Source organism: Lactuca virosa, chromosome 2 (genome assembly GCF_052849685.1).
Source record: "Lactuca virosa cultivar CGN04683 chromosome 2, Lactuca_virosa_CGN04683_v6, whole genome shotgun sequence".
Lineage (NCBI taxonomy): Eukaryota > Viridiplantae > Streptophyta > Magnoliopsida > Asterales > Asteraceae > Lactuca > Lactuca virosa.
The window spans coordinates 258934739-258957509 of record NC_136427.1 but is presented as its reverse complement, the minus strand read 5'-3'; the positions used below and the strand labels follow the sequence as shown (position 1 = coordinate 258957509).

The following is a 22771-nucleotide window of genomic DNA, read 5'->3' as shown; positions in this document are numbered from 1 at the left end:
GCACTACGGCTCTAAGAGTAGTATTTCTTCGGTGAAACTAGAAGATCTTCACACACCGGGCTTCTCGCGGGCAGAGCTTCGGCTCGGAAACTCTTTTCTTCTCGGGATCTTCGGGCTCCGGGACTTGCTTCGGGTCTCGGGATGATAACGGGGCTTCGGGGGGTTAAAATAGGGCTTAGAGAGGGTATCGGGAGTGGGAGAGAAGAGATAGAGCAACCAAAATCGACTGACCCTCGATTTCTATTTATAGGGTGAATTTTCTGAGTTCACCTCGTGAGTTTCTAATATTCACCTCGTGAACTGGCTCACCTCGTGAGCTCGATACGTCATTGCGTTCGTCACGGCCACGTGCCCTGGAAGACGTCCATCATCTGTTCACCTCGTGAGTCACTAATGCTCACCTCGTGAACTGACTCACCTCGTGAGCCACATATGCTCACCTCGTGAGCTCTGACACAGCCTTGGGGTTCACGCCCCGAACTTCAGAAATTCATAACTTTCGCATACGAGCTCCGTTTTCGACGTTCTTTATATCCACGCGTAGGTGAGATTATGCTCTACAACTCTCGTTTAGACTTCGTCGGCTAATTTTGACTTTATTTTTAATATATTTTATTATATTATTTTTAGTAGGCCGGGACAGGAAAACTCCGTTAGAAATCCATAACTTCTTCGTCTGACGTCCGTTTTCGTCTGTCTTTTTACCGTTGGACTAATATCAACGAGATATTTAATTCTCGTTTAGATTGTTTCGGCTAAATCTCGCTCGATCTCATATTCGAACTTCGGGTTGTACACTGCTAAGCCGAAACTTCGAAAAATCATAACTTCCTCATACGAAGTCAGATTTGGGCGTTCTTTTCACGCACGCTCTCGGTTTAACATATTCTACGACTTTCGTTTAGATCGCTAAGGCCAAATATCGCTCTAACGTAAATTCACTATTTATGTCGCGCTGTGTCATACCGGTTTTGTCGCGAAACTTCGATATGTCATAACTTCTTAGTTATAACTCGGATTTCGGCGTTCTTTATATTTTCGGAAACCTTGAGACATATACTACAACTTGGTTAAGATTAATCCTTCTAAATAATCTTCCATCAAAAGTCATTTTTGATGCTTATCGTCTCTAAATTGACTAGCCCGGATCTACGGGCGTTACATACAACTCCCCAGCCATCCTCACTTGGTTCTCTGTCACCTCTAGCACCTCCTCTCTTCGCCTACTGTTGGTGATTTGAAGCCACATCTCCGACGAGTGAGCTATCAGCCGAGAAGGAGCTCATCGGAAAAACCGGTTGCTCTTCCCTCTTCCACCATTATAGCCGCCTTCGCCTTTCCCCCTTTGTGACTGCTTAACTACTGCAAAACCACACTCCACCATCAGAGCTTCCTGATCGCAGCCTTTCATTCGTGATTTCAGCTTCTCCGAACAGACGAAGACGGAGACCTGTTCCCTTAGCTATCAACCGGAGATGATGCAAGTTAAAGCCTCAGAGGGTCGCCGGAGATCGACCACTCTGTCCCTCCTCGCGATTTGAATGACCACCATCGGAACTTCTCATCGCTTCCGATTCGTTCGTTCCTCTAAATCCTCAAACAGATGAATGACCCCCTTTCACATGTGCGTTTTTTTATGTTGAGAGAGAGAGAGAGATGTGGGCCCAAATTAATTATTTATTTCCTTTTTCATTTAAATTAAATAGAAAAAACATTTAAAAAAATATATCAGAAGGGCATTACAGTAATTTCAATTTTACGAGGGACCAAATTTACATACAAACATGGCCAAAGGGACCACGAAGCCAAAAAAGTCGGGGTTTGGACTAAAACCCCAAAAAAATGCATACCACAGGGACCATTTTTGCAATTTTGTCTTATTTTTATTTAATTTTAATTATATAATCTAATATAAATTATTAATAATGGTATTTTTATGAGATTGTTTCTTTCCTTGAAATGCTTTCTCAAAACTGATAGCTAATAACCAATTTGATTAAGAATATATAGAATTAATACATGTAATACAATTATAAACCATGGAGATGTTGAAGAATTCACTATAACTCATCCACAATAATGATGTGGTATTAGAAACGTTCATACAAGGATATGTGAGAATGATAAGCAAGATGGTTTTAACTTGATATAAATTATACGCATAGTTTTTTTATTGGGTAAAAAATATATAAAACCTACAAAGATTCAAGATTGTTAGATGCATTTTTATGCATTATTTAGGATATTTCTCCTTTTTTTTCATAGCATTTCATACACACATCATGCATTTCATTACTTTATGGAATTTTGTACATATCTGGTGGAAATGTGGAATAATCTAATGTTTTGCTTTGTAGGACATATATTTGGGAACACTTCAAGATGCATTGGGCCCATCATTTTTAGGAGCCAGAAGGTAGAAACTGAAAAAGTTGGAAACCCGTTTTACATAATCGTGAGGTTTTGCATTTAAAATTTACATGAATGTACTGAAGAAGGATTCGGTGTGGATTTAGCAATTACATGACCGTGTAAACCCATGAATAAAATTTTACACGACTGTATGGGTCAATTTGTTGATGGTTATAAGCATTTCTTATGCACGGTTAATAATGAAAAAAAAAATCCAAGGAGGTTCAAGAGAGAAATACAAAAAGAATGGGAGAAGTTTCAAAGGAATTTAAGTGATTAACATTCAAAACAATCTTTAATTATCGTTTGTAAGTGACTAATTAGTAATTTAATTTTCTATTTTAATTTTGTAACCAGCACTTAGCAAACATGACCAGCTAAATCGTTAACTTTTCGACTCTGGGTTTTTAATGTCTTGATCGTGTTTGTTTCTTATATTTGTATTGGATTCATGTTTGGAATTAACAATATATGTTTGTTTTACTCAAAAATCGCATTGATCAACAGGGACGAAGTTTATGTAGGGCCAGGAGGGGCTGTGCCCCTGTTTTTTTTCATAACTAACCCTTAAGTATTAAATTTTTTACACATTAAGCCTAAAACTAGAAATTTTGACTTTGGCCCCCCCCCCCCTATTCCTCAATTTTTATACATATTTTATTTTTGGCCCCCCAAATCAACACTTCAAGCTCCGTCACTGTTGATCAAATTCACTACTTTGAATTATGAATAATTCAGCTATGTTTTTGTGTTTCTAGACTTTGTACTTGTTTTAGGAGCCAATTTAACTATCAAGAGTCGGAAAGGGAATGCTTTTCTATAATCATACATCACATGTTTATGAAACATTTAAGCTTACGAAATGCAACAACATCAACAACATACCATATGATCGAATCTCATTAGAATAGGGTCGGGGATATAGATTTCGAGAGTCATATCCCTATTAGGGGTAGAGAGATTGTGTCACATATAAGCCATGTGACATGTCCAAATTATAATTTATAAATAAGACAAACAAAGTGAAAATAAATCAAAGTGAGTACTAATGATAATCAAAATGGTAAAATATAGCATATGAATCTGGGAGCATGGATAGTTCATAATACAACAAACGAAACCAATAAAAATTTGTGCTTAGGAAAAGGTAAAATGTTATTGAGAATCTTTTGATGTGTAAAGCAAATTATTATTTACTCAAAGTTAATTAATAACATTAGATTTAACTACCGAGGTCGTTTTGGCTACACTCTAATGAAAACAAGATGTGTTAGAGCTTGTGAACACATCGCAATACCAATTTAAATACATAACTTGGAGTCCTTTACACTGTGTGAGGACTGTGGTTGGGGCGAGACACATTCTTCAACATGGAATATGTTCGAAGTTGTATATTTTTTTTAAAATTGTGTATCAATTTATTTCTTTTAATAGATCTATTTAATAAATATCTTTCGTAATGGTCTATTTGAAAATAAGTTTTTTTTATGCTTTAAACAATGCAGAAGGGTCCCAAAGTAAAAAATTTACCAAAAAAAAAAATTAAATATAATTTCCAAAATAGCAAATTGGATTGAAAATGCTAGTGAGGTGCACATGGTTAGACATTATATATAAATACAAATATGTAACAACTTAAAAGGATTAACAATAAGTACTTTTTATAAAGATTTTTAAATACATTGTTTCTATAGTATATCCAAATACATAATTTCCATAAATATTTCCAAATACCATATAATGTTCTGAGTATCTCTAATACATATCTTTCTTAATAATACATATCTCTAATACATATCTTTCTTAATAACTCCATATATGAAGTTTCAAAGGGTTGTCAATACATAAAGCATTGCATTAGTTTAGAATATACACTTTAAGTGAAGAAATATCAACATCTAATATCAGTGCCGGATATAAGGGTGGGCAATAGGGACATTTGCAGAGGGCCCATATATTTTAGGGGCCCAATTTTTTTTTTTTACTTTATATTATGTGTAATTAAAATTGCAAGCCCAAATGCTTAGCTCCAACAGTCCCTGAAGCGTGCAGCAGTCCAGAGATAGACAAAATTCTGCCGACTTGTCGAGATTTTGTGATTTCCGACTTTCTGTGAGCGTGAGGTTGTGAAACGTGAGAAGGGCAGTCAATCATTCATCATTCAGGGACATCCGATTACTCCACAGCGTGCAGGACATTCACATTTCATATTTTTATTCAGGGATATTCATAATCATTCAGATTTCAGAAAGCAGAAGGTGAGAACTGAGAAGGGCAGCAGCGGTATTATTCCACAATTTTCTTGTTTTATTTTGTTCCAGACTTCCATCCAATCATAAATCATTCATCATTCATCATTCAATCATAAGTTATTCAGACTTCAGTTATGTTTAATTGTTTGTTTTATTTTTGAGATATTGAATGTTGAACCACAGTATCACATGATCATATTAGATAATTAGATTACTTAGCAGAATTACTCATCAGAAATTGAATTACAATTACATTGTAAATTGTTCCATTGAAATTGAATCAGAATGTGAATGTCATCATATTATAGTTAGTGAATGATGAAATCAAACATCATAAAAAAAAACAGTTTATGTAATTTAATTCGTTACACGTTAATGCCTAAGGACCTTTTTTTTCCACCTCGTCCCGGGCATTTGAATCCTCAGGACCGGCCCTGTCTAATATCATAATGTATGTGAATGCAATACATGTCATGTTTTAATTGGTTTCTCAATTTCTATTTCCATTCTATTAATTCCTTGAAAACTAGTTTGGGTTCTGGGAAGACCTTCCTCACACAGCCCAAACAAGGAGATGTTTGGGCTACTTAAGATATGTGCTATTTCATGGGCTATCATCCGATCTATATATATGTTCACATATCTTAGGGATACATGTTGGGGTGGCTACCATAATTTATAGTAGCTACTTACTCTTCCATGAGGCTAGTCAAGTGACAAGTATAACATGGGATACCAATGGTAGCTACCCAAACACATTACACATATTCATGTATCCCCAAATTCCTAAAAGTATCTTTCGGTTTGTCTATTTTCAAATGGAGATTAGCTAAAAAGACACCCCATTTTTAACTTCTCAATGTTTTCCACTCATGTTCCCTGTATGAACACATATAGCACAATAGCACACATGGTTTACCAATGTTACTCAAATATCTGTAAATACAAAAAATGAATCAAATGCATACATATAATTATACAAGTGTCTTTAAATGTTATACATGATTCGAAAATATACATATGATTTACTCAACTATCTATAAATACTATGCATCATTAAAATATACATATAATTACCACATATTTTTAAATGTTATACAAATACAATTACCCACGTATAAGTTTCCAATATGTACGTATAGTACTAGTGTACTACAATAATAGCATGTATTCCAATTCAATACAATCAGCTAAGTAGAGCATCCACTCCAAGAATCGTTAGAGTGGTCCAACTTTTTGTAAATTTAAAGGAAAGGAGTACATTCAAAATGTAACGGATTTTTAACTTCAAAATAATAATATATTATGTTATTAATTTTTTATATGACAATATTGCTTATTACAAAATGAGACCCACGTTAAATAAGTTTTGTCAAAAAAAATGCTAAAAGTTTTATTTTTGTTTTTATAAAAATGAGACAAACACTTAATATATTGTTAGTTATATAAAAATATTTTATTTTTGGTTTTATAATTTCAATTGCTATCCTTCTCGTTTGATATTTTAACAAAGTTAGTCCCTTAATTTGTAGATTTATTGTATCTTGTCCTTAACAATTTTCAATTTTCAATTTCAAGGTTTCAATTTTGGATGTCTATAAGCACAACGATAGAATTGGGACACAATTGTTATCGGAATCTTGTTCTTGATTACAATCTATCTTACCTTCAATGACTTCTCTGGTTCCCATTAATTCTGTAACAACTATACAATTCAATCATATGTCGCAAAATTCTTCATCTATTCTGCTATTGTGATGAAAAATCAAAGTATGATTTCTGAAACTAGTAACAAAATTGAATAACCTGTTCTGAGAATTATATTGGAAGATAGATGGAAGTTGATGAACCGATACTTCACAATTCAACTACGGACTCTAAAAGACCTTCAGGAATCTCATACATCAACTTCTCCAAGAACGCAGCAGCATCCTCGTCCATGGAGGAAGTTGGTTCTGATACAGTGGCCACAAGAACAACATTATCTTCATCCTCAACATCTATCTCATGTACACTGTGAAAAGCATCCTTAAGTTCTTGAACCAATATCTTATAGAACAGGTCATTCACAGGAACCACATTGATGATACAGACACCATGATCATCATCAAGAAGTAATCTAACAGCCTGAATCACAGATTTCTTAACAAATTCTAGTGGTGGAGCACGTATGCCATATCGAGGCTCATTTGAATCCAAATCAACCATAACTACATCAAATTTAGCATCCAAACCATCAATTTTAACCTCTGAATCCGAATCATCTGTTGCCCCCTTTTTTTGTTGCATCGCAGAGTTTTGAATCAGTTCTATAGCATCTCCAACAATTAGCTGAATAGAATTTCCATTGTTGAATCCGAAAAACTGCTTTGCAGCACTCAAAACAGCCTCGTCGATCTCCACTCCAACAACTTCAAACCCCATTTGAGTGTTCAAGAAAGTTAACAAAGCACCACCACCAACCCCTAAACACAAAGCTCTTGGAGGAAACCCTTGTCTAATTCGCTTATTGAGATGTGAACCAATATAGAAAAGACCAGAAATCATAGGAGCCAAGTATGCGTGAACGAGAATTGTTGTATCGATTTGAAACTTTACGTTCTTCATTTTCTTCAGATTTTCCAAGTTTATCACGTCAGCAACAACCTTGCCATCATCAGCCATAACAGGATAAAGATGGACCTGTGATTGTATCAAACTAGGCATTCTTTTAAACCTCAAATTCCTCCGGAGTTTTTTATCAACGCTATCATCATGAACTTCCATTAACACATCTTCAACAACAAATTCACCAACAACAGGGCCTATAAATGTAGCTACAGTCACCCGATACAACAGATCATCTTCATATGTCAAGAATCGGATTTTCGGCAAACCGTTTTGAAAACACACTTTGGGATGCAGAGACATCACTAGTGATTGCAATTCGTCTTCTAGTTTTTTTCTGTCAACATCAACGGTATCAGTATCCGGTGGCCGAGTATAAATGCAAGGATGTGGATTAGGCGGGAGATCATTGCCGATTAGGATGAGACGGGAGATGTTAGGGTAATCTAATAAGAGCTGACGAAGACCAGAATTAGCACAGAAGGTCCAGTCTGTTTCCCTCTGGTCCGGTACAATCATGGCGGCGATTTTTGGGAGGTCATCGGCAGCGACGGCTACCGGAGAATCTAGTACGACGACGCGGATCCTTGGAGTGCGGAGGTAGCAGCGGTGGTTAACGGGGTTTGGGGTTGTGCATTTGACGATCCGCGATGGCGTTAGGGTTTCGAACATTGGGTCGATCGACATTACTTGCGTTGATGAAAAGATTGAAAGTTAGTTGCTGGAGTCGGAGTTGTTCACAACTGTTTTGAAGAGGAGCACAGTATCCGTTTGATTTGAAATTTATTACCGTCGCCCTTTCGGCTCTCGAGAAGGGATTGAATTTTTACAATTATTATTTTTGTTTAAATTTAATCTTAATATAAATTATTGATAATGGTCTTTTGTGAATATGTTTTTTCGAGTTGAGCAGAAAAAATATTGAAAGAGTTCCGAGTAGAACATTTGATATATCAAAAGAATGAGTTATTTTACAAAACTACTTCGTGAAAAAATATTGAAAGAGTTCTATGATTTATTTTCCAACAAAAAATAATAATGTGAGCTATTCATGGAATTCCGTAGGAAAAATAGTAGAATTATAAATCCATGTACGTAACTTTGCTTAAACAACCTCATTAACCTTCGATTTTGAGCCTCGGTTTTCTATTATTGACGAACGGATGTTAAGTGTCGAAGTTAACTACCAGGGGGTTTTGTTTTAAATCCATTATAGCACATTACATTACAGAGGGTGTGTGCGTGTATCAATTGATGATGTGGATTTTGAAGAAAAAAAATTACCCGACTTAATAAAGTACCTTATTAGCTTGATCAAGGGCTTTATTACAAATCTTTATTACTTTGTCAGTTATCAAATTTTGGCAAGATGTTTGAAGTTATTGATATGTGATATAGATTTCAAACAATACATAGTTAATAGACATCGTAATTGTTGTCATATATGTATGTACATTTAGGGATATTCGTTTGGATGGAGGTGATTTGATCCGATCAAATCAAGTGAATCCAAATTGATTTTGGTTTTTAAATCATTGATTTGAATAGTACAAACTAAATTCAAATCCAATATGATTCAACCAAATTACAATTCGGTTGGATCGGTTTTATAGTTCGGTTTTCAAAAACAGAAACATTTTAAAACAACATATAAATAGAATATTAGTCAACTTTATATAATATACAAAAACAAATTATTTAGTTGTGGTTTAAAACTTATAAACAATTATTAAAAAAAATATATTATAGTTTAATATTTTATATATAAAACTTTTGAGAGAAAATGCATATTAAGGTTTTTTATTAGATGAACTTTAAATATAGTTAGAAAACATAAAATACTAAATTAATAAATAATTATAGATATATATTGAAAATAAACAAATAGTAAATTGTTATTTGGTTTTAATGGATTATTCGGTTCTTCTTTATAAACAAAAACCAATCCAAAATAATAATTCGGTTTTGTTGAAAACCAATCAAAAAATACAAATATTCGAACCAGTTTATCCAGTTAGACAATGCGGTTCTATCCAAATAGTGAACAATCCTATATACATTGTGTAACATCCATAAAATTCAAGCTAATTTAAAACTTTTTCAGACATTCAAAAACCATTATTTATTACAAATGTTTTCAAAATAGTTTCATATCAGAGTATCCCAGAAATTAAATCATAAAAATGCTAGGAGGTGCACGATCATGCCTTCGCCTTCCCGCGATCATCCAAAGTACCCGAAACAAAATCCAAAACTGTAAGCCCGAAGCTTAGTGAGTTCCCCCAAAATACCAACGTCATACAACATAACCATATCATAGCAAATAAACAGTATGCATATAGAGTCTACAGATCACTGGATTGCCCTCACCGGGCCTGCAGTCTATCTGACCCACTCTCAGAACCTTCAGCATGTCTGGTCCGCCCACCCGGGCCTTCAGCCTGTCTAGACCGTTCTTCGGGCCTTCGGCCTGACTGATATGCCCTACCAGGCCTGCAGTCTATCCGGGCCGCCCTAGGTATGTTGGCCTACAGCACAAAGCAGGTCCGCCTCAACCCACCCCCAAACATAATCAACACATAGATAATAATGCTAGCATATACAAATAGTCAGACCGATCTAACAGATCACTAATCATAGCATCATCCTATAAACCAGGATACCGACCTAACAGGTCACTAAACATAGCATCATCCTATATACCAGGATACCGACCTAACAGGTCACTAAGCATATCATCATGCAATAACCAGGATAACAATCCAAAGAGAAGGGTCGGCATTAGTGCCTTCGACCCTGTTAGTATAGTGAGGACAACTCACCTCACAATGTCGATAGGAAATGAAATATCAAACTCCCGAAACACGGCTCCAAACACCAACACCTACAACCACCAATGATCCACTTCCATAAATACCCAATTTACCACAATACCCCCAGAAGTCAAACTGGTCAACCCTTGTTCAAATTCAAAGTCAACGGTCAAGGTCAAAAATCCATGCTGGCCCATGCAGTGTCCAAAATGTCGGGAAAACCCTAACCAACTCGTCGAGTTAATTCACTAACTCGTCGAGTTCATGCAGAATCCAGAAAACGGGAAAACTTCATCCAACTTGTCGAGTTGACTATGCAACTCGTCGAGTTCCTTCAACCATTCCTCATCCAGCTCATTTCAGTCAAGTTCATGGCTTCAAACTCCATATTTGGCTTCCTGTGGTGAAGTTTGTAACGCCCGTAGATCCGAGCTAGTCAATTTAGATACAATGAGCATCAAAAAATGAGTTTTTGATGGAAGATTATTTAGAATGAGTAATCTTAACCAAGTGGTAGTATATGTTACAAGGGTTTCGTACATATAAAGAACGCTGAAATCTGAGTTATAACAAAGAAGTTATGACCCGTCGAAGTTTTACGGCAAAACCGGCACGACACTGGGAGACATAAATAGTGAATTTACGATAGAGGAGTTTTTAGCCTTAGTAATCTAAATGAAAGTTGTAGTATACGTTAAACCGAGAACATACAAAAAAAGAACGCCCAAATATGACTTCGTATGAGGAAGTTATGAATTTTCTAAGATTTGGCATAGCAGTGCATGGTCCGAAACTCGAATTTTAGTTCGAGCGGTTTTTGGCCTATGTGACCTAAATGAGAGTTGAATATCTCATTAATAGGAACTCAACGGTAAAAAGACATACGAAAACGGAGTCCATATGTAGAAGTTACAAATTTTACGCGGACATTTAACAGTATAATCTCCTCATACTGTTAAATTTAAGATCGGTCGAGAACTAGCCAACGGAGTCAAAAGTAAAGTTGTATATCTTATTTTTACCTACGTGTGGATATAAAGAACGTCGAAAACGGAGCTCGTATGCGAAAGTTACGGGGTTTAGAAGTTGGCAGGGTGCTGCTGCAAAAGGGATGACGTGGCACAATCTTGGTCATTGCTTTCTCCCCAAGGCTTGCCACTAGATGGTGATATGTGGCACCAACTTCAGCCATACTTCACCCTATAAATACAACCCCTTCCACCCTCATTTTCTTCACACCTTTCCCATTCTTTCTTCTCTCTACACTCTCTCTAAACCTCCCAAAAAAAACTCCCCTGGCGCTAGAAGAAAGCCCCGGAGCGCTTGACGGCTCCGAGAAGAAAAGCTTTCGGCTCAGAAGTCCTCCCCCTGCAGAGCCCGGCTTCTAGCCAAACCCCCTCGTAGGTAAGATACGCTACCTAATTTTTAATATAGCTTTTATTTAAATATAGTAACGTTATTAGGACCTTATAATAATTATTTGAGCTATTATTACGAGTTATATAAGTGTCGTTACAATATCTTTTTAACTACTCGCGGTACGGGGAATCTGGTTTAAAGGGTCGCGTAGGGTTGTTGGATTTCAGAAGTGCTATATGCCAAAATGGTCATGCCCTCCGGTGTTTTATGTCTGGCCCCTGTCTGTACATAGTGGTTGGAAAATATTGTTTAAACGCTTATATAATAATAATAATGCTAACACTAATAATTAGTCATGGTAAATATTAGACTAAAATTTAGCGATAATAATGCTAGGTTTCGTCGAAGGAAAATAGAATCGTTAAAAGTGAAGCGTTGCCCGAGTTTGGAATCATCACTTTAACAAGTGAGTGCATAGTTACTTTCATCTTACACATAGATATGAAGTATTTTATATAAATTACGTGCTATGTGTGCAAATAACCTGTATACTTGCTATCTATGCTGGATGAACGATTTTAGACATGTTTTAAATGATTTAAACTATATACGTATTTTATATCTACAAATATGTTGGGTATAACATGGGTAGATGAAGGATGAGAGATAAAAGATGATATGAGTGAACATTGGCAGCTATGAACTTAGTGCCTATTGAATAAATGTTGGTAGCTATGGACTTAGTACCTAATAGATAAACGTTGGTAGCTATGGACTTAGTACCTATTATATAAACATTGGTAGCTATGGATTTAGTACCCGATGAATGAACTTTAGCAACTATGGATTTAGTGCTTTACAAATGAGCATTGGCAGCTATGGACTTAGTGTCTGTCTTATAAACCCTGGAAGCAAGGGACTTCGGAATGAACGAATACAGGATAGATGACTCTTAGGGTAGACCCTTAAGAGTGAGGAAGATAATGGGGATGGATAATTGGGTTGATTGTTTGTTGTTTAAACATAATAATTATATTATTGTGGGTTGAAAACCCTATGTACTCACCAGGTTTCCCAACCTGACTCACTCAAGCTTATTTGTATCACAGGTGTCGATACGAAGCTATTTTACACTGAGAGATTTAAAAGAGATGTAGATCACTAGTGTAAATAAATGTAAGTTCTGTTTATGCTTATGTTTCTGTATTGACGATGACATCCCAATGTTTTGATACATTTCTTTGGAAATGCTTTGATAACCTATTTATCATGTTTTCTGGGAAACAAATTCCGCAACATTTTTATTAAAAAAAGTACTCTGATTTTATAAAGCATAAACAAAATCGGTCTAATGCTTTGATAACCTATTTATCATGTTTTCTGGGAAACAAATTCCGCAACATTTTTATTAAAAAAAGTACTCTGATTTTATAAAGCATAAACAAAATCGGTCTTTTCTGGCCGTGAAAATGGGGATGTCACAAAGTTACCACATAAAGTTGCAAGCTTTACGTGCATGCAAGGCCTTAAATTCCAAAACCAAGCTAAGGAAGAGGTTTAAGCCAAAGAGAAGGGCCAAAGCTTGATAAATTTGATAACTTTATGACTATGAGGGCTTAGAGGAGTCCAGATCTAAAGTTACAACTTCAGATCATGCTCAATACCAGAAATGACCCACAAATATGCTAGAAATGGCCTTAAACCCTTGAATGAGGAGATCTAACACTAGAATGATCAAAGTGTGACATCCCCATTTTCACGGCTAGAAAAGACCGATTTTGTTTATGCTTTATAAAAATCAGAGTACCTCTTTTAATAAAAATGTTGCGGAATTTGTTCCCTGAAAAACATGATAAATACGTTATCAAAGCATTTCCGAAGAAATGTATTTTTATTCATTTAAAAACACTGGGATGTCATCGTCAATACAAAAATATAAGCATAAACAGAACTTACATTCATTATCACTAGTGATTTATATCTCCTTAATCTCTCAGTGTAATGTAACTTCATATCGACACCTGTGATTTAAATAAACTGAGTGGGTCAGGTTGGGAAACCTGGTGAATACATAGGGTTTTCAACCCACAATAATATAATTATTATGTTTAAACATCAAACAATCAACCCAATTACCCATCCCCATTATCTTCTTTACTCTTAAGGATCTACCCTAAGAATAATCTATTCCTCGTTCATTCATTCCTAAGGATTATCCTAAGGAATCGGCACGAAGTCCATCGTTGTCATGGTTTACTCAATAGGCACTAAGTCTCATAGTCGCCAGGGTTATTCTCTTTTATCGACAGTAACGATTCCGAGACTCCTCTCACAACACATGTCAAGGGGTTTAGGCACTACGTTGCATAGTCGTCAGGGTTAATCTCGTCTATCGACAGTGTCGTTTCTGAGACTCCTCTCACAACACATGTCAAGGGGTTTTTTTATAGTACAACTGGTGAGCACACAGTTCAAAACACCTACATGTTGCGAGCCTGCTAGTGTCCACTGGACTGTCTAGAATAGTCCGTGGTTGTCATCCATACTCTGCTGAATGACGGGGCCAACACATGGGTAAAAGGCTTCTCTCATGGTTTACCTCTCACCCTTATCTCACGGTCTATATCACCTCTCATTTCATCATCCAACTCATATTTCATCTACCCATGTTTTACCCAACATATTTTGTAGATATAAAATACATATACAGTTTAGATCTGGATAAATAGTTTAGATCTGTAAAGAAAATACATATACGGTTCAGATCTGAAGAAAAAGGTCTAGATCTGAAAAACAAAGTCTAAATCTTTCATCATACTTTCAAAGCATAAAATACATATACAGTCTAGATCTGAAGAAAATGTCAGATCTGGAAAGATAGAAGCTTAGATCTTTCATCCAGTACAGATCTCAAGTATAAATCATCCATATATCAGGTTTAGATCTGAAAAGTTCAGATCTGCAGTGAGAAAGTCCAAATCTGAAGGAAAAAGTTCAGATCTGAAAGAAAAGGGTTAGATCTGACAAAAATACATATACCATTTAGATCTGAAGAAAAGTCTTAGATCAAAAAAAAAAAGTTTAGATCCGAAGGAAAATCTAGATCTGAAGGAGAAAGTTCAGATCTGGAAGAAAATGTTTAGATCTAAAGGAAGAAGTTCAGATTTGAAAAGAAAGAGGTTTAGATCTTTCATCCAGCAAAAATCTAAGGTAAACAGACAGCGTATATTTAGACACATAGCACATAACTTATATAAAATTATTCATATCTATGTGTAAGATGAAAGTGACTATGCACTCACCTGATAAGGAGTGATTCGGACAACACTTCGCTTCTTAAAATAATCTTCTTTGACGAAACCGGGAAGTTTGCTTGAAAACCAGGCTCCGCGCGGGCAGAGTTTCAAACCAAAAAAACTTTTTTTCTTGGAGACTCCGAGCTCTCCGAGGCTTTCTTCAAGTGCTAGGGAAGTTTCCTAGGCTTTTGGGGGGTTTGGGGAGTTAGAAAGAGAGTTTAGAGAGAGAAAGTGAAGGTTGAAGGTGTGAGAAAGAGTGGAAGCCTCACCTCTTATTTATAGGGGCTGGAGGATCACTCACGTCGTGAGTTTCTTGATGCTCACGTCGTGAGCCAGCTGGAGACACCCAGGCACAGTCGGGTGCTGACACGTGGCATCGCACACAGGGTGTAAATCAGCCGATTTTCAAAAATTCATAACTTTCGCATATAAGCTCCGTTTTTGACGTTCTTTATATCCACGCGTAGGTAAAAATAAAATCTACAACTTCCATTTTGACTCCATCAGCTAATTCTCGACCGATCTTAAATTTAACAGTATGAGGAGATTATACTGTTAAATGACCACGTAAAACTCGTAACTTCTTCATACGAACTCCGTTTTCGTCTGTCTTTTTATCGTTGAGTTCATATTAATGAGATCTTCAATTCTCATTTAGGTCGCGTAGGCCAAAAACCGCTCGAACTAAAATTCGAGTTTCGGGCCTTGCACTGCTATGCCAAATCTTAAAAAAATCATAACTTCCTCATACGAAGTCAAATTTGGGCGTTCTTTTTATGGACGCTCTCGGTTTAACGTATACTACAACTTTTGTTTAGATTACTAAGGCTAAAAAGTCCTCCATCATAAATTCACTATTTACGTCTCCCGGTGCCGTGCTGGTTTTGCCGAAAAAAACTTCGACAGGTCATAACTTCTTCGTTATAACTCGGATTTCGGCGTTCTTTATATGTACGAAACCATTGTAATATATGCTACCACTTGGAAAATATTAATCCTTCTAAATAATCTTCCATCAAAAACTCATTTTTGATGTTTATTGTCTCTAAATTGACTAGCCCGGATCTACGGGCGTTACACAAGGTAACAACTTATTACCTTAAAATGGAAGCCAAGAAGGAGTAGGTACTGGATCTACAAGCTTCTCCTTGATCCAAGCTCTTGAGTCTTCAAGTTTCTTTCACTAAAACCACCTTCCAAGCTTTTATATACACAAAAATGAGGAGTAATACACGATTAGGGTTTTCTGAGGTCAAGGGGGGGTAAGAGAGGCAGAGGGTGGCTAATGAGCCTTTAAATAGGGTGAAAAACCCTGGAAATTAGGGTTTCATATTCTAGCTCCAACTTGTCGAGTTGGGTCCTCCAACTCGTCGAGTAGGTCCTAAAGTTCACGCGGACTGACTAATCTCTACACGACGAGTTGGGGCCTCCAACTCGTCGAGTAAGCTTCCTTAATTGCATGAAAATCCCTAAAATCTCATTCCTGGAAATCGGGATGTTACACATTGGCCATCATGATGAGGACATATTGGATTTGATTGCAAAGGAAACCATTCACTTACTAAAATTGATTTCAGACATGATGAAATTGATGTGAGTAGTGAGGAACAAGATGACGAAGTTGATGACAGGTAGTATGAAGATGGTGAGTAAGATGGTTTGTCTAATGATTGCCCAATGGAACATGAAATTGATGTGGAGAAAATAAAAACTAAGGCTAGCCTTTAGGATCCATTCGTGAATGTGTTCTCTGTAAATACTTAAATAGTAATGACAATAGAATTATAGAACAAAAACAGTTTCGTACACATGACCCCACATTAAATTGGAAGCCGATGATACCAATTTGTGGCATGTGTTTTGAAGACATATATTGTTTGGAATATTGTTTGGAAGACAAAAACAGTTTCGTACACATGACCCCACATCAAACATGTTGATAAACTTTTGTCGGACAGAGTACTAGCTTTAGACCCGTTCAGAACCCTCATCAAACAACTCATATGTAGTGGAGGGACGTGAGAAGGTTAACGGTAGTTGTGAATATTTGTTAAATATGAATAACAAACCTTTAATATTCAAAAATCCTATGATCGGTATTATTGTCCACATAAACAACGGAGACATGGTAAACAACTTATCAAATATTGTTCATTATGTGTTGCCACAAGTGGTTACATTAATATGTTGTGTGATATCAATATTGTTCATTATGTGTTGCCACAAGTGGTTACATTAATATGTTGTGTGATATCGATGGTGTTGTGTGTCATCGTGTGGAAATAGATATAGTGGAAGGGGATCAACAATCGGTAACAATCAAGTCCCTAGTACGATGATTTCTCAAACCGGTCAATTTAAGTATGTTCATCAAAAATGGAAATGAGATGATTTGAAACCGTCTCCATTTATGGAGAAGATTAAATTTTGTATGAATTGTTGAGAATAATAATGATAATTCAAGGGATGAATACGATGGAGTCGATGATTATTGTGTGAAAATGAAGAAGTCGGTGTTTATGGAACCATAAATGATTTTTGGTGTAGATCTCCCCTGTTACTATGTCTAGGATCTATTAGTAAAACCAGAGTACCAATACATTATCAACCTACTTTACATGTCTCACCCCGTTAAATGTTCAAAAGAAAACCGGCTTTGAAATGCACTGAAGAAGACTTTCTAATTAAAACAAAACAAATAATCCAAAAACATGTTTTAGTCGTATTGTCTTTCTGAAAACTAAAAATGGCGTGTTATGGTCATCTTGGTAGAATGTATTGAATTTTTCCAAAGTTCGAATAATGAAAGACCGATATGTTACATTATATGTTAGAGTTGATCAAGAATTCAAATATGTTACATGATATGGATTGCATTGTGAATCTAATGATTTTGACTACTATGCTATTTACCTTTATGCTGTCAGCTTTTCTATCATTTATATTGTGAAGTACAAAGCTACTTACAGAAAATGCAACCTTCAAGGCTTCAACTACATGTTTTCAACTCTAAATTCAAGATTGTTAAGGACCAATGAACAACATGGTCTAATATTGTTGATCACAAACCTGTTCTGGGAATTGCATTTGTACAAGAAGAGGCTCTTTGAGATGCCAATAGCATGCTTCACAATTCCACTATGGAGTCCATATAAGCTCCCTGAATCACAGATCTCAACCTCTTCAAGAAAGCATTATCATGGTCATTGGAAGAAGATGGTGATAAAGTGGCCACAAGAACAAAATTATCTTGATTCCCAACATCTATTCCATAAACATTTTGAAAAGCATCCTTAAGTTCTTGAACTAATTTCATATAGATCACCTCATTATGAGGAACCACATTGATGATAAGGACACCATGATCATGAAGAAGTAATCTCACAGCTTGAAAAACAGATTTTTTAACAAATTCTGGTGGTGGAGCACTAATTCCATTTCGAGCCTCACTTGAATCCAAATCAGCCATAACTACATCAAATTTATCATCTAAACCCTCAAAACTAACCTGTGAATCATCTGTGTCACCTTTTGTCGCAAAGTTCTGAATCACCTCTATTGCATCTCCAACAATTAGTTGAATAGATTTCCCATTGTTTAACCCAAAATACTGTTTTGCAGCACTCAAAACAGCTTCATCGGCCTCCACTCCAACAACTTCAAACTCCATTTGAGTGTTCAAGAAACTTAACAAAGCACCACCACCAACCCCTAAACACAAAGCTCTTGGAGTAAACCCTTGCTGAATTCGCTCATTTAGATGTGAAGCAATCAAGAAAAGACCAGAAACCATAGGAGTCAAGTATGGGTGAACCAAAACCGTTGTGTCGACATCAAACTTTGCGTTCTTCATTTTCCTCAAACTTTCCAAGTCTAACTTTGTATTACTCGGGCCATCATCAAGAATGGGGATAAGAGGAACCTGCGATTGAATCAAATTAGGCATTCTTTTAAACCTCAATCTCCTCCGGAGTTTTTTATCGCTATCATTATTACTTTCCATTTCAACATCTTCCACAACAAACTCACCAACGAAGGGGCCTACAAATCTAGCTATAATCACACGATACAACACATCATCTTCATATGTCAAGAATAGGAGATTTGGCAAACCTTTCTGAAAACACACTTTGGGATGCAAAGCCATTACAAGCGGTTGAATTTCGTCTTCTAGTTTCTCTCTATCAACAGTATCAGTAACCGGAGGGCGAATGTAAACGGGGGGTTCTGGATTAGGCGGGAGATCATTACCGATTAGGATGAGACGGGAGAGGCCAGGGATGTTGAATAGAAGCTGAAGATGACCAGATTCAGTACAGAAGTTCCAGTCTGTTTCCCGCTGGTCCGGTACAATCATGGCGGCGACTTTTGGGAGGTCATCGGCAGCTACAGCTACCGGAGAATCGAGTACGGCGACGCGAAGCCTTGGAGTTTGGAGGTAGCAGGGGTGGTTAACGGGATTTGGGACTGTGAATGTGATGAACTGCGATGGCGTTAGGGTTTTGAATATTGGATCGTTCATTACTTGCGTTGATAAGAAGATAGAATGCAGGAATCGGAGTTTTATAAAACTGTTTTGAAGATCACAATACACGTTTGATTTGAAAATTCATATCCAAATATCCCATCATCGTTGGAGTCGAGCGTTCTAGGTGTTTGGGAGTTTTTTTAGAATGATTTAATTTTTTCAAAAGTCAATAATTTAAAAATCCTACCTCCCTCATAAATGAAAATAATTTTGTCACATGTCATTCTCTCATTAACTTGGACACATGTCATTTTTTGGTATTTTTGATTAAATGTTTTTTCCATTTGTCATTTTCTTATTTTTTTTATTTTTTCTTAATTAACACATCATATTTACACCTTAATTAATTATTGCCTTAATTGAAAATAACCAATAAATTACAATATTAGTACTCATATAGTATTTAATATGTTTCCTTTTAAATTCAAATTTTAAATTTTAAATTTCAAATCTAAAATTTCAAATTTAAATAAATTTTTGTTTAAACTTTTATATTTAATTTTTGTTTTACCAAACACGTATAACATACGGGTCTCACACCTAGTATATATATAAACCGACTTTTGGATATAAAATAAACGGGATGATTATCGGTTAAACAATTGACAGAAATTTTTTATTTTTCCAAAAAAACTAAAAAAAAAGTTTGAGAAACAATCCCAAACACGTCCATCTTCATCACTCTTATTAACTTTATTGATTAATTTACGGTTCAATTATATCAAAATTCCTATTAAAAAGTAAAATAGAAAAAGCTATAAGATTTTTTAGGAAAAAAATAAGTTTGGGTTTAATCAAGAAAAAGTTTAATATATGGAATCATTTATGATATTACCCTAATTTTTAGATATAAAATAAAATAAATGATTAATATCATAAAAGACGGTGTATATTGATTTTTTTCGATTCAATAATTTTAATTCGTTTAATGATAATCATCCGGTTTTATATAATTTTTTTTTGGAAAATCCATTAATTTTTTTTAATAAACCTTTAACTTTTTTTTTCCGAAACTCCTCACGTTGACAAACTTTTTATGTTGAACATTTTTTTTTAATTTAGCTCATAATTTCAACTAGTAAACCCCCCCCCCCCCCCCCACACACACACACACACTATGTTGCGGGTTTGAAACAGTTTAGTGTGTCGGGAAATTGTAACATACAAGTTTTATGATTGATGATTTGTTTTTTTGTTAGTTATTGGTTGTTTTCTAATTTTTTTTCTTCTACACACATTGAGGTAAAAAAAAAAGGAAAAAGGCAGATGACTCTGCGAGGAGGGTCGGAAGTTATCAAATGTTTGGGCAAAAAGACAAATAAAGAAAATTTAGTATTTATAATTGATCTTAGAGACTAAAAGTGTCAAAGTTGGCAAAGAAGGGTGACAAAAGTTTGAAACATAATAATTTTACTATTCCTAAGGCCATTGAGAATTAATTACATATATACTTGTTTTTTATTTTGTTAGTGTTTTTGATAATTTTTAAGGAAGTCTCCAATAAAATTCTATTATTTTGTCATAATTTATGGAAAACTCTCAAATTAAGTATTTTGCTTCAAAAAAGACACAATACCGACTAACGTAATCAAATCAACCCATTTTAACATGCTCATGTAACTTGTTGTTTCATGGAGGCTGCGGTGGCCTAGTTATTTTACTATAAAAGTCAAAATCCGACTTCTAATCACCAATATCATCGTTGTTTCAACTTTCCTTCAAATCGCCAGCGTCATCGCTAATCATTAGCAAAAAGATTTATGATTCAACACAATGAAAGCTAGAATCCTAGAAATAACATAATCCTAACTTAATCTCATAACTAATCTAAACATCTATACAAATATATTATGAATCTTATTCAACATTCACAAGTTGTATATATTATGGGTGGGCATTTGGACCAGACCGGATCGGTTTTGCAAAAATTGGTGGACATTAGACCATACCTGTTGAGGCTTACCAGGTCCAAATCTAGGTCTGGTTTTCGGTTTTTGGACGTAGGGGTGAGCATTTGGACCTTACCGATTTTGCAGATTTAAAAAAATGGTTTGAATGGAAAAAATAAACATGCCTTTAAGGAATATAATACGTTAGTATGGAGCAAATTATTTTTAGGATTGAAATGTTTGCAACGGAGAAAACATGAAAACTGGAATTTGATTACATAAAATGTGTCATTTTATGTGTCAAATGTCAGAATATTTTCGGAATATTTAAAAAAACTGTTCAAAACTGGAAAATTAAAGGTAAATCCGCTAATAATATCAATAAAAAATAAAATTAAAGGTCCATTTTAAGCAAAAAAATCATGGTACAAAACGAAAAAACCTAATATATACAATATTTTTTCCATATCATAAAAAGTTGTTTTTTTATAAAATTTTACGACGATCTAAAAAAACTAATCAAATTAAATATAAATTACTATTAAAGGCTTTATTGTTACATTGTTTTTTCTTTTAGTGTGTTTATTCAAAATTAATGATTAACCAATTTGATTTAAATATAAAAAATAATGTAAGTAATACATAACTAGTAACTCGCCAATCATGTGTTGCAACAGATAATTCTTGAGCTTACCTCGATCCTTCAACCTTTAATGACTCCCAGGCTCAACGTGATCCGACAACCACTAATGACTATCGGGCTCACTCGATCCTACAACCACTAATGTTTCTCGCGCTCGCCTCGATCTAACAACCACTAATGACTCTCGGGCTCACTCCGATCTGTCAACCATTGATGACTATCGGGCTCACCCCGATCCATCAACCACTTACCATAGCAGGATAAACTATCATAAGACATAACCATATTTATGAAACTTAACTATCCCTATCAAGCTTTTGGATTGTGAATCGAACCCCCAAACCCCCAATCAAATAAGAACAGACAAGGAGGTCTTCAGCACAATCCTCAACCTGAGTCCCTAACATCCTAGAACCCTAGACATGACAAATGCCTTACAATTTAAGGAAATACCTTCGCACCCTACAACTAAGGCTACCCAGAAGGAATTTATAGCAATATATACAACACAACCAACACAAAACTCTGAAGGTCGCACAAACGTGCAAAATCCCTCAAATTGAGCAGTCTGACAGGAGATCAATCGGCTTAAAGCCCTTTTACTGCGAAATCTCCAATCTCCCCCACTTGGAATTTACGAATCATTAAAACAATGTCAACACGTCATCAAGAGATCCAAATCGACCCAACCAGGATAATACTAACCTAGATTCTAAGAATTAAATTCGAAGTGGAATTAAATAGTCCTTTGAACCATCCAACTCAACCCTAAAACATTCATTAGGCAATAACATGTAGAATGGTCAAGTCAAAAGTTCTGAGTTTATGTACCCCCATTACTATAGTCTACCAAAAAGCTAAGAATGTCTAAATTAAGGTGCATTCACAAACAAAAATCATTATAGAGAATATCTCAAAAGTAAAACTCAATGCATAAGCATAAGATAACATAGTTGGAATCATACCAACAAC

General features: G+C 35.5%; 2 protein-coding genes across 2 annotated transcripts; both read right to left on the bottom strand.

The window, feature by feature from the left end:
* Window positions 1–6521: 6521 nt before the first annotated feature.
* On the bottom strand, window positions 6522–7958 carry LOC145158435 (uncharacterized). The gene has a single exon (XM_079077332.1). It carries the CDS (start codon window positions 7956–7958, stop codon window positions 6522–6524), a length of 1437 nt encoding a protein of 478 aa, XP_078933458.1.
* A 9559-nt stretch (window positions 7959–17517) lies between these two features.
* Window positions 17518–19394, bottom strand: LOC145160893 (uncharacterized). The gene has a single exon (XM_079080271.1). The coding sequence runs from the start codon at window positions 19259–19261 to the stop codon at window positions 17867–17869; it is 1395 nt and encodes a 464-aa protein (XP_078936397.1). The 5' UTR covers window positions 19262–19394; the 3' UTR covers window positions 17518–17866.
* Window positions 19395–22771: the final 3377 nt, after the last annotated feature.

What these genes read in the sequence shown, in the direction of transcription:
- LOC145158435 (XM_079077332.1), bottom strand. Translation starts at nt 7,958, where the DNA reads ATGTCGATCGACCCAATGTTCGAAACCCTAACGCCATCGCGGATCGTC.
- LOC145160893 (XM_079080271.1), bottom strand. Translation starts at nt 19,261, where the DNA reads ATGAACGATCCAATATTCAAAACCCTAACGCCATCGCAGTTCATCACA.